This window comes from Mastigoproctus giganteus, chromosome 14, assembly GCF_048544385.1.
Source record: "Mastigoproctus giganteus isolate SK-2022 chromosome 14, ASM4854438v1, whole genome shotgun sequence".
NCBI classification, from domain to species: domain Eukaryota; kingdom Metazoa; phylum Arthropoda; class Arachnida; order Uropygi; family Thelyphonidae; genus Mastigoproctus; species Mastigoproctus giganteus.
The window spans coordinates 87856893-87870783 of record NC_143588.1 but is presented as its reverse complement, the minus strand read 5'-3'; the positions used below and the strand labels follow the sequence as shown (position 1 = coordinate 87870783).

The following is a 13891-nucleotide window of genomic DNA, read 5'->3' as shown; positions in this document are numbered from 1 at the left end:
TGATTAAGATTTTCCTTTAATTCTTTGGGATCGTGGCTTATGACCACAATGTCATCTGCAAATCGTAAATGGTTTAGGTACTCTCCATTCACGTTGACTCCTTTCTGCGACCAGTCTAATCTTCTGAAAGCTTCCTCAAGGGCAACAGTAAACAGCTTCAGAGATATTGCGTCTCCTTGTTGAACTCCTTTCTCGATTTTAAATTTCCTACTGTCTTTGTCTAGTCTAATAAAGGAGGTAGCACTCTCATATATTTTCTTCAAAATCATAATATATGGGGTATCAATGCCTTGTCTTTCCAGTGCCTGAAACATTGCCTTATGCTGTATGGAGGCAAATGCCTTTTCATAATTCACAAATGCCAGGCATAATGGCGTTTTATATTCATTTGCTTTCTCCATTAGCTGTGATATTACATGAAGGTGATCCATGGTTGAGAATCCTGTCCTAAAGCCAGCTTGCTCTTTCGGTTGATTCTCATCAAGTATTCTTTCTAATCTGTTATTAATGACCCTTGTGAACAACTTGTAGATGTGGGATAACAAGCTAATTGGTCTATAATTTCCAATTTCTGATTTATCTTCTTTCTTATGCAGCAAAAGTATAATTGCATTATTCCACTGCTTAGGTGTCACACATTTTCTAATGCACTTTGTGAAGAGCCTTGCCAGTTTTTGTGTTATGTCTCTTCCTCCCAATTTTAACAACTCTACAGTAACTTCATCTTCCCCCGGGGCCTTCTGATTCTTCATTTTCTTCAATGCATGTTCTACCTCATCAGGAAGAATATCGGGTATGTCGTATGTGTTGCTACTTTGCAATCCATCTTCCCCACTGCTGGCATCATTCCCCCGCTCCTTGTATAATTCTCTATAGTAGTTTTCTAATATTTGAATTTTGCCTTCTCTGCTGTTTATAAGTACGCCATCGCTATTCTTCAGTTTCAGTATCATTTTTCTTTCTGTATTACTGCTCATGACTGCTGATTTAAATCCTCTGTTTTCCCTTAATGTTTGTTCTACTTTTCTTGTGTTAAATCTTCTTATGTCCTCTCTGAGTCTCTTTCTAATGGCTTTGCATAACTCAGTATACTAAATTTTTTACTTGTCAGTGTTTATCTTGCTCTTCATTTTTCGCCTTCGGTTCATCATAACAAGTGTTTCTTGACTAATTTTTTCTTCTTTGGATTTCTGGTTCCCTATAGGTTTCTTGGGCTTTATCACTTTCAAAAAGTTGTAATATTCCTCGTTGACATCTTGATCCTGAGCAGTCTGCAGAAGCTCAAACTTGTTCTTAAATTCCAGTACATACTGCTTTTTCTCCTCTGTTATCTCAAAGACCTTTGTATTATTTACTCGAGTCAGTTTTTTCCTTTCCTACATCTATATCAAGTATACATCTTACCATTCTGTGATCACTTTCAACATTTACCTTATTCAGGACGGTAACATCATTCACAATATATCTTCTGTTAGTGAGATGAAGTCAATTTCATTAGTTGTTAATCCATTTGGGCTCTTCCATGTCCACTTTCTGTTCACCCTTTTCTTGAAAAAAGTGTTCATTACTGACAATCCTCGAGATTCTGCAACTTCCACAAGTCTTTCACCTCTCATTTCTTTCAGAAATTCCAAAATTTCCTATAGTTCCCCTTTCTGCACTGTTTTGTCTCTTTCCAACCTTAGCATTGAAGTCTCCCATAATGATAGTGTAGTGGGTTTTCTGCTCATCTAGAAGAGTCAATTTCTGTGTACATTTCTTCAACCTCTTCATCATCTTGGTCCTGAGCAGTCTGCAGAAGCTCAAACTTGTTCTTAAGTTTCAGTACATACTGCTTTTTCTCCTCTTCTGTTATCTCAAAGACCTTCGTATTATTTACTCAAGTCAGTTTTTTCCTTTCTTTTCTTACATCTATATCAAGTGTGCACCTTACCATTCTGTGATCACTTCCAAAATTTACCGTGTTCAGGACGGTAACATCATTCATGATATATCTTCTGTTAGTGACGAAAGTCAATTTCATTAGTTGTTAATCCATTTGGGCTCTTCCATATCCACTTTCTGTTCACCCTTTTCTTGAAAAAAGTGTTCATTACTGATAATCCTCGAGATTCTGCAAATTCCACATGTCTTTCACCTCTTTCATTTCTTTCACCATTTCCAAAATTTCCTATAGTTCCCCTTTCTGCACTGTTTTGTCTCTTTCCACCTTTGGCATTGAAGTCCCCCATAATGATAGTGTAGTGGATTTTCTGCTCATCTAGAAGACTCAATTTCTGTGTACATATCTTCAACCTCATCATCATCATGGCTCGATGTTGGTGCATAAATCATTATAACCTTTAGCTTATACCTCTTAGAAATCTTGAGTATTAGTCTTGACACCCTTGGTGATGTACTTTTGAATTCCAAAATGTTGTTTTTTAAATCTTTATGCACCAGAAACCCAACTCCACCTTCACTCCTTTCACTGTTTCCATTGGTGTACAGCAGATTTCCACTTGATAAACTTATAAGTGATTTATTTCTTCTTCTTGTTTCAGCCAAACCAATGATATTCCAATTCACATTTTCTAATTCCTTTTCCAGCCCAATATCCTGTCTTCCCCGATGAGTGATCTTACGTTATAACAGGCCAAGTTCAGTTTCCGTGCATGGCAGCCTGGTCGTACCCAGAGATTCTTAGCACCCTCTGTTTCCACTCTGATCCTCTCGCTGCAGTAAGAGAGGGACTGAAATCTGCTGAGGGCCATTTGTTTTGTCGTGCTGTCATATGCTGGAGTGTTTGGTCTTTTTCTCTTCACACTGACCAGGCGTCTTGAAGAGAACCACTCTACACGTTCGTTGCCACCTAAGTGACGTAACAGGGCTTACCATCAAGAAGGTGTGCATGAGTGGATTTTAGGGAGGCAGGCCAACCGGACTTCTCCTAAATCGTCTGTAATAGAGAGATATTGGATCCATCAGTGTTTTAGGCTGAGTGTCTGATAACACACAGGATACTTGTTTCCCTCTAAGCCCCTTTTATATACAATATATATAATATATTTATATACAATATATATTAAATACCGAATATTGAAATTAAAAAAAAAAAAATTGTACTCCACTGAATTGTATTGTATGTGCATGTAGAGTATATGTTAAATATGTGAGTGTTGAGAGTATTTCAATCTCATTTGTTTTAATATCAAAGTGAGCACACCTTATGGACTTTGAGGTTGGGAAATGGTCATATAAGATCAAGCTTTAAATTTTTAAATAATATGTTCTTATATTGAGAGATTATTGTCACCTTTTGTTATTCATCAGTAAAGCTGGTGCTACTTTGTTGACCTTTTTGTTATATCAAGTTTTTTTCTGAATTTCAGAAATACATTAGCAGTTGCTCGATTCCTGAGGATGAAGTAAGTGATGTTATTATGTAATGCCATACCTAGTTTTAAAAATGAAATTAGAACAGTTTCGTACAATTCTGTTGTTAACTTTTAAATCATAAAACTTTATTAGTACAAAGGATAATCGATGCAAGAATGTTGAGTTTATTCAATATCAGCTGCTTTATTTAAATAAAAGGGAAAAATTTTTAAAATTACTTAGTTTCCTCCAGATTTATATCCTTCCTTAAATTTATCTAAGTTCTACAATTCTACATACTACTTTATTGTTGTTTTTGGTTTTTAGGAGCATTAGCAACTAAGGCCATATTGCTCCGAGATATGCGGTGGTCATTTCCTGACCTTTCCGCATCCTCTGTATTTGGTGGTCACGGGCTCGAACCCCGGTCTAATCAAGAAGCGTGTGTTACGCACTGCTGCTCCTGCCCACCTGGCTACGGAGGTGCCCTACTTTATTCTAAGAGTTGACTTTGGCTAAAAGAGAAATTTTTATATCCAGTCTACAACTCCCCTTTTATTTAAGTGCATGACCTTTAGTTTGTGCTACTTGGAAGAGAAAAATTATATCTCCATTATTTAATTTACTAAAGCCTTTCAAATCTTTATGTACCTTCATCACAATCCTGTGCATATATTTCCTTCACGACATGTAATGGTTTTCCCACTTGATATTTCAATTCAAAATCAAACAGTGGTCTTGCTCACAGGGAGGACTAGCTCTAGATTGTGAGAAATTTGCCACAGTCGGCCTGCACTTTGACTCAGTCACTTGCTCTGCTAGAGAAGTTTGGATTTGAATACCATGAGGAATTTTTAAAGACCTTAGTTATTGAGTTTTGCAGTCTGCATGATGTACAAATCAGTACACATTACTTAAAAACATAATGCACACAGCACAGTTGAAGCTCTATATAACAACCCTCCAGGGGAATGAGAGAAATAGTCATTATATTAGCATTAGCAAAGGCACGTGATGCAAGAAAGCAAGCTTATATAGCATCAGCAAAAAAAAAAAAAAAACCCTTATTTCACCCATCCACTCGCTCCAAATGTTTGCCAAGTTCTGCCTTGAATCTATTTAAGCTATCAACTTCTACAATGACAGATGGAAGTTTGTTCCAGCAATCAACCACCTGCTGGCTAAAGGCAAATTTCCACACATCTATCCTACAACCGTCTTTCCTCAATTTGAATTTATGCCCCCTCAGGCAATTATTCTGAGCAAGAGGACGAATCCCATCCGCATTGAGCATGCTCAAATCATTCGAGGCTGTATACACCTCACTCAGATCACCTCACAGGTGCCTAGTCTCCAGACACTGTAATTTGCAAAACTTAGCTCTTTCTTCGTAAGAGCAACAAAGGACATTATATTGATTGTCCATAAAATCAACAACAAAACAAGTAAAAGCTTGAACATTTAATGTATTTCCATTAATACAATATAGTATAATCTTATTTATAATATGTACTACAGTATTAAGCAAGAAAATTATGATTGTAAATTTTGCATTGATTGGTGAGTGCAGTAAGGTTACAATTAAATTGTAAATTTTACTACATAGGGTATATACCTATCAAGACCTAACATGAGAATTGTTTCTTACTTTAAAATAATCTGTCAAAACATGCTGTTTCAACGGTAGAGCATGTTTTAAAAGAGAATTATGAAGGTGCACGATAGCAGTTATTTCGCTTTCACAGTTAGTGAAAAACTTGAAAAAATTGACATACAAGTTCTAATCCTTGATGAGTATCTTTCACTGAAACTTCTTGTTCAACCACAGTAAGTTCCTCTTCATTTGTGCATATCCTGAAACATTCAATGTCTGCATCCACTTCTGCATAATCTAAGTTTTCTTGTAAGTTTAGGTGATGATGCACATGCTCAAATATTTCTTCCCTATTATTGGACCGTTCTTCGCAATTAATAGAGGAAGAAACACGCATAACTTGACACATTGCATCATTCAGGGTGGTAAATCCAGTGTGTTTGAAGCAATTGGCGATCACTTTTTCATCAATTTCATCCCATGCTGAAACACATAAATACATTGCCTGCAGGATGCTGATTTTGCATTTAATTTTTCCTTCAAGACATTGCACAACTTTGTTTAATAGCATTCTTTGGTGATTTTTCTTAAAACACTGAATTACATCTTGATCAAGTGTCTGTAGAAGTGATGTCATATTTGGTGGTAGGTACTCTACAGTGATTGCATGTAGGTAGTTTACTTGACATTGAGGGGTGCAGTTATCCACAAACAGCAAAATTTTCCATTCTTCTCTCTCATCCTGCAATCTAAGTCTCTGATTCATTCTTCATAGATTTGTGGTGTCAACCATGTGTTTTGATTTTCTCGATACATAGTCGGCAATGTCTTTGAACTTTTAAAGCAGCAAGGCTTCTGGGCTTTCCCGGTGATTAAAAGAGGAAGCTTCTCTGTGCCAGGCATGTTTGCTGCTGGGAGAACTGTAATCCGTTGTTTGGCCTTTTTTCTGCCATCGCATTTCTCACCTTCAGATATAAGTGTTTTATCCAATAGCAATTTTAAAAAAAGAGTCCAGTTTCATCAGCATTGAAGATGTCATTGTGGTAATCATGTGTGTCAGCAGAACATTTTTTAAATTATTTTCCTTCTATTCCTTTGTAGCATCAATGTGCACTGCTGCACTTTCACCACACTTTTTAGAAAGAAAGGCCACGACGAGTCTTAAATTTCTGGAACCATTCATCTTAACTTTTAAATTGTTCAATATCTATTCGATGTGCAAATGATTCAGCCTTAACTTTTAAAAGATTACCATCTACAGGAACATTTTTTTGCACACATCATCATTAGCCATTTCAAAAATACATTTTCAAGTTCCATATACTTTGGCTTTCATGCTTGAATCCTACTGGGTGCAGCTGATTTCTCTGAACTTTCAATATTTTTTCTGATCTTTCAGAATAGTGAACACAGTAGCCTTAGAAATTCTGAACTGTTCGGCCATGTCGGTCTTAGAATGCACACCATTATCTATAGCTTGCAAAATCCTAATTTTATCCGATTGGCAAAGTTATTCACTTTCTTGGAGCCATACCAATAAACATACACCCTAACTAATGAAATGAATTCTAGCCGAAAATAGCGTGAGAAATCTTAAATGATTTCTCACTGTCAGACTGCAAGCTCATCAATTACTTCAATCTATTAGCATTAGCCGAGGTATATGATGCAAGAAAGCAAGCTTATATAGCATCAGCCAAAAAAAAACTCTTCCCCTTTCACTCATCCATTCACTCCAAAAGTTTGTCTAGTTCAGCCTTGAATTTATTTAAACTGTCGACTTCCACAACAGAAGATGGAAGTTTGTTGCAGCAATCAACCACCTGCTGGTTAAAGGCAAATTTCTGCACATATATTCTACAACTGTCTTTCCTCAATTTGAATTTATGTTCCCTCAGGGGACTAATCTGGGCAAGAGGAAGAATCCCATCAGCATTGAGCTTGCTCAAAGGCCTTATACACCTCAATCAGATCACCCTGCAGGTGCCTAGTCTCCAGACTCTGCAATTTGCAGAACTTAAACCTTTCTTGGTAACCGCGACCCTTTGTTTCACTCACTAATCTTGTTGCCCTTCTCTGTACTCAAGGTGTGGCTTGACCATTGCCTTATACAAGGGGATAATCACTTCCTTATCCATGCTAGCAAAATTCCTATATATCATTGACAAGACCTGAGCTACTCTTGCAGCCTGTTTACACTGCACAGAAAACTTTATATCTGACTGCACAATTAACCCCCAGGTCTTTTTCATTCTCCACAATCCTGAGTGTAGTACCACACAGCGCTATGTTACTCTAGGGTTACTGCTACTCGTATGCAGCACTTTGTATTTGTCAAGGTTAAACTTTAGTTGCCACCTCTCAGCCCATCTGTCTAACTTTTCCAGATCCTGTTGCAGTAGTGTATTGTCCTTCTGTCATTAACAACCCTACCAACCTTCATATCATTTGCAAACTTGGACTTTAAGCCTGATATACCTTCATCAATATCATTGATAAATACAGAAAATAGCAATGGGCCCAACACAGGCCCCTGGGAGACACCACTAATAACATGTCCACAAAGAGCAGTGTCCATTGATTACCACTCTTTGTCTTCTCCCACTCAACCATCCCTTTATCCATAGCAGCAACTTGCCCTTAATGTCATACTTCTCCAACTTGTACCATAATCTTCCATATGCATCAGTATTAAAAGCTTTTCCTGAAATCCCAAGTACAGTTAGTGATCACGTTTGCAAATTGAATTTTGATTCTAATAAACAGCAATTGTAATAAGCGATAATCAATGAATATTAACCACGGGCCGTAAAAATAAAGATATAAAGCATGAAATTACACTTTATGGCATACTTGAATTTTACAGGATATATCAATGCACCTGATGTCATTCTTGCAAATCTAGGTTTAGTGTATCGTGTCACTTATACATAGATTGAGAAAACATACTTTTCTCTCTCTTTGTGCTGGATTATTCAAGCGAAAAAAATATAGTTTTTTTTTTTTTTTTTTTTAATTTCGTTTGGAACCACTTAAAGAAGGTTTAGCATTAGTATTAGTTGATGATGCATATGATGCAAGAAAGCAAGCTTATACAGCATCAAAAAAAAAAAAAAAAACCTTCCCATTTCACCCATCCAGTCACTCCAAATGTTTGTCTAGTTCAGCCTTACATTTATTTAAACTATTAACTACCAACTTGCTGGAAGAGACTTCCACAACAGATGGAAGTCTCTTCAGCAATCAACTACCTGCTAGCTAAAGGCAAACTTCTGCACATCTATTCTACAACTGTCTTTCCTCAATTTGAATCTATCCCCCCTCAGGTCCTTAGTCTGAGCAAGCGGAAGTATCCCGTCAGCATTGAGCCTGCTCAAACCATTCAAGGCCTTATACACCTTGATCAGATCACCACGCAGGTGCCTGGACTCCAGCTGCTGCAACTTGCAGAACTTGCCTTTCTTGTAACGGTAAAAAAAAGACACATGGCATGCACAAATTGGAAGTAACACGACACACGAAACTTTTTACTCCGTAAAAAGTTTACGAGGTTTAGATATGAATATGAAGAGCAGATTCCGAAAATTTATTTATATTTTTTATATGAATGAAGATTTCAGTGAAGAGGAAACACATTTCACCATAATAACGTAAAAACACAGAGAATTCCAGCTATTAGCATTACCGCAAATGCAATAAGATCAAGTTTACTAGCTGTTTATAACATTGTACAAACCAAAAAAGCCCAATAAACTGAAATCTGCAAATTGTTTTTATTGTTGTGACCTCCAGAAATGTGCTTTAGAAAAATATCACAGAGGCATTCAAAACTGATTCTTATAACCAAAGATGTGATTCTAATAAATGATGAAAGTGTAGAGCATTTTATTGATTTGAATCGGTTCTTTGAAATTTGATTCCATAACGCAGCTGATTCTAATAACCAGTGATCACTATAACTGGCACTTACTATATATGATATTAGAATTATTTTTTGCATCCAGTAAATTGGTCAAAAAAAAGACTTCCTCTTAACAATCTATGCTGTGTCTAAACTATAACTGCAGTATTGTCTGGATCAGTATTACTGAAAGTGTGGTCCGTGGAACAGTGCCGGTCTGCACTGGAAATTGGTTGCAGGCATTAGATTTGTAATTTACAAATGTACTGGTCCACGATGGATTTTAAATAAAATAAACTGGTCCTTCACCGCAGATAGATTGAGAAGCACTGGTCTAGACAATCCTGCAGTGCTTCTTTAACCAGTGACTCCATTATTTTCCCTGGAACAGAAGTTAAACTAACAGGTCTGTAATTACTCGTGTCACCTTTCGATCCCCCTTTGTGAATTGGGAAGACATTTGCACATCTCCAGTTTGGGGGGACCACCCCTGAGTCCAAGGATGCCCTCATAATCATGGCTAACAGTTTGCTTACTTTCTTTGCTGCCTCCTTTAATATAACTGGATAGATGTCATCCAACCCAGGTGCCTTTGTTATGTTTAACTTCAACAATTTCTCCTCCAATTTGCTCTCAGTTATTACAAAATCCTTTAGTTCCTTGTTTCGGTTTGATAAACTTCTGGCATTCTCCTCCCTTAATAACTCCTCGTGTGAGTGTAGATGAAAAATATTCATTTAGTTTGTCAGCTACCTCAGCAGGCTCATCAACTATCGAAGCATCGATATCAAGTGGGCCAATCTGATTCATCGCCTTCCTTCTAGAGTTTATTTATGTAAAGAAGTCTTTACTGTTTTTCTTTGCTTCCTTTGCCAAAGATTTCTAGTAATCTGCCTTTGCTTGCCTAACCTCCTTTGTGACTTGAATACAGACTATCTTATATCTACCATAGGCATCTGTGCCTCCTGAAAATATATAAGCATCCCATGCATTTTTCTTCTCTGCCACGAATCTCATCAGTTCATCTGACATCCATTTAGGCCTAAACCTTGAACAGTATTTCTTAGTTGGTATGAAAAGACTAGTAGCTTCCAAGATTAATTCCTTGAATGCATCCTATTTTGAATTTGTTGTTGGCAATATCATCAGTTGGTCCCACTGTATCGAATTTAAAAACTGTCAGAGACCACTGTAGTCACCTTTATGAGAGCAAAAACCCTTCCCTTTACCCCTGATGGTAGTTACATCTTTGAGTAAATCCACAGAAGTCTTGCTAGGGTGCAAGTGACCAACCCACAAGTTCCTGTCTATGTCTGGGAAGTTAAAATCCCCGATTATAAGACAGTTTGATTTACTGGCCCACTATTTCTCTGTACAGTTGTTCTCATCAGAGTAATTAAGCCTATAACAAACTCCCCTCTCCATTTTGCTTTCCCAGTGCTTATGTCACACCAAACTGACTCCACACTGCACTGTCCATCCATATCAACTGGATGCACTTCCTTAGATTTTGTGTTTCTTAACTAACAGCACGACCCCTCTTCCCTTTCTATCCTTTCTATACGCATTGTACTCCCCAAATTCCAATTCTGCATTTCTTACATCTGTGAGACACCACGTCTCTTATATCCGAACAATACCTGCCTTCGATGTCTTGACCAGCACCTCAAATTCATCAAATTTATATACTATGCTCCTAGCAGTGGTGTACATGCAAGTATACTTGCACTTCTTACTCTTAATTACCCTAATACAGCCCATGTATTTACTTGTTCCATGATGACCCCAGCAGTCCTTGATTTCCCTAGTACCTTTGGCGCCTCCGTAGCCAGGTGGGAAGGAGCAGCAGTGCATAGCACATGCTTCTTGATTAGACCGGGGTTCGAGCCCGTCACCACCAAATACGGAGGATGCGGAAAGGTCAGGGAATGACCACCGCATATCCCGGAGCAATATGGCCTTAGTTGCTAATGCTCCTAAAAACCAAAATAACATAACAAACCTCGTACCTTGCTTTCCAGGCTGCTGCTCATTCTAATAGAAGCAGTGCAAGAATCACCTTCTGCTTGCAGCTACTGTTAAAGTATTAGTCTGTGAAGCCCCCCCCAAGCCAGCGGTTTTCCGACCCACCTAACAGTGCCTCGATAGCATCTGCAAATATTCTTGCACCCTTTCTATTTAAGTGTATCCCACCCCCTGTAGAAACAATCGCTCCTGTTAACAAGCAAAAATCATGCTGAGAAAAATTCTATCCCATGAGCCTTGCCCAATCTCTCCATTTCCAAATTGATTGACAAGGCTGTCATCATATACTCCCTCCTATTGTGTCTGAGCAGAATTGCAGATACTTTCAAATTTAACCCTAACTTGCAATTTTTTTTCAATATTGGCCTGTACTTGTTAAGTAGGTCCGCAGATCTCCTACTCTTAATGTCATTAGTGCCAACATGTACACCTTTTGTACCCTTAAAAGATATCTGCTCCACAATGGCATCAGCGTTTTCCCCCCTGGCAAATATATCCTAGTCCTATTCCACCTATCCTTTTTGCACAATATATCTCCCGTGTCCCTGACAATAGTCACTGATGATAACCAGCTTCTGTGGGACCAGTGCATTTTGCATTATAGATTGCCACCAAGTTGCCTAGTGCAGAAGAGTGAGCTCTAGCTTGAGTTGGGCAGCTGATAGCTTGACGGGCTCCCTATTTTAATTCCTTCTAAGACATCTACTATACTACTGATGACCATCAGTATGCTGAGTTGGCACCTAATTTCTTGACACTGGCCTCCGTAGCCGAGTGGGCAGGAGCGGGAGTGCAGTAGCACACGCTCTTTGAGTAGACCGGGGTTCAAGCCCCTGACTGCTGAATACGGTCGATCTGCCAACCCGCACTGGACCAGCGTGGCAGATAATGGTCCATTTCCCTCAGCATGAATTGCTGAGGAGGCTTCCACCCTGCAGTGGGTTGATAATGGCTGCACTTTACTTTTTTTTTTTCTTGACACTCTCTGCATCTAGCACACACAAAGACATCCTTCTTGGCTAGATCATGTTCTGTTCTAGAAAGTTCTGCAAACATTTCACAAGTTGCACATTTTTTTAAGCTGTGATGTGTTAGAGAATCATGCCCTTTGGTTTTCCCCCGAGCCACACACACTCCTGCTACTTTTTGCATGTTGCTTTGCTGCTCTAGTCTTGGGTTTAATTTCCATTTAAATACGATGTAATTAATAATGAAAATTAATAAGGTTAATAAATTTAATTAAATAATTGACTATACTATACTTGACTATACAATATTATACTAAGCTATTGCAGTGATACATAGTACGCTATCTAGTTTTACATTATACCTTACACTATCAAGTTTGAGATATATGCTATCAAGTTATGCTTTACCATAACAATCACAAAATTAAATTAATTATATCTTTAGCTAAATACAAAATATATATAAGCCTAAAAAAATGATTGTTTGTTTGTTTGTTTGTTATTTGGTTTTTAGGAGCATTAGCAACTAAGGCCATATTGCTCCGGGATATGGAGTGGTCATTTCTTGACCTTTCCGCATCCTCCATATTTGGTGGTGACGGGCTCGAACCCCGGTCTAATCAAGAAGCATGTACTACGTACTGCTGCTCCTTCCCACCTGGCTACGGAGGCACCTAAAAAAAAAAAAAAAAAAAAATTATTAAAACCTTTAAACTACTTATTTATTACAATTAAAACCCTGCTATTCTTCAGCGCTACTGGTTACATTTTACGATTTCACACCAAAACATGCAATAGCAGTATGACTAGTGAGTTGTAACTCACAAAATTACAAGCTAATTTAAAAAATAAGCTAATGGATTCTATTAAGGCTATTTAATCTATTTGTAAAACACAAATTAATATGTTAATTAATCAAAAATACAATAAAGTTTCTAAGAAAGCTTATCTGTTTCCAGGAGCTCAAGAAGTCTACCTTGTTGAAGCATTCTGACATTTTTAAATGCATATATTATAAAAAAGTAAAAATTCTGTTTAAGAAGTAGATATTTATGGTCGTTATAGAGAAATCCTTTTATTTTCGATGTTGTTATGCTGAATGTAAAATAGCATTAGGTTAATGAGAAATTGGCTGACACCAACCATATAGGATGTTATAATATGTTGGGACTTTAAACTGAGGGTCGCTATGAAGAGCTTTGGCTGTAATGTAATGCATTATATAAATGATATAAACAGCAGCCATGCAGATGTCTGGTTTTAAGATTTGGCAACTCGCAAAACCTGTAGTCTCTATAGTGACGATTTTTTATACAGTGGACCCCCACTTTACGATTTGTTCACTGCACTGTCAAATCACTTTACGATGGACTCTCCATAATAAAATACCATTTACTATGGCGCACTATGGTCATAGTTGCCGATGCGCCCAATAAATCCCGAAACAAACAAAAACCATTTACTATATGATATGAGGCAATCTACAAGGCAAAATGCACTGGTCCCACAGGAGCTGGTTATCATCAGTGACTCCGATGATAACCATCACAAAATTCACTCATGCACACCTTCTTAATGTTACCTCACTTAGGTGGCAATGAACATGTAGAGTGGTTCTCTTCAAAATGCCTGGTCAGCGTGAAGAGAAAAAGATCAAACCCTCTAGCACATGGCAGCAGGATGAAACAAATGGCCCTCAGTCCCCAGCGGCTTTCACTCCCCCTCTTACGGCAGCGAGAGGATCAGAGAGGAAGCAGAGGGTGCTAAGGATCTCTGGGTACAACCAGATTGTCATGCACAGAAACTGAACTTGGCCTGTTACAACATAAGATCGCTCATTGGTGAAGACAGGATATTAGAACTGGAAAATAATTAGAAAATGTGAATTGGAATATCATCGGTCTGGCTGAAACAAGAAGAAGAAATGAATCACTTATAAGTTTATCAAGTGGAAATCTGCTGTTACCAATGGAAACAGTGAAAGAAGCGAAAGTGGAGTTGGCTTTCTGGTCCATAAAGATATAAAAAACAACATTTTGGAATTCA

The 13891-nt window shown here is 37.8% G+C and overlaps 1 protein-coding gene across 3 annotated transcripts in view; it reads left to right on the top strand.

Moving 5' to 3' along the window:
- LOC150075326 (lysine-specific histone demethylase 2-like) overlaps window positions 1-13891 on the top strand; it is a 362688-nt gene that overhangs the window by 83796 nt on the left and 265001 nt on the right. For all 3 annotated transcript variants that reach the window (XM_090389224.1, XM_090389225.1, XM_090389223.1), the window contains exon 6: window positions 3372-3407. In XM_090389224.1, the coding sequence (XP_090245350.1) occupies window positions 3372-3407 (36 nt within the window). The remainder of the gene's footprint in view (window positions 1-3371; window positions 3408-13891) is intronic.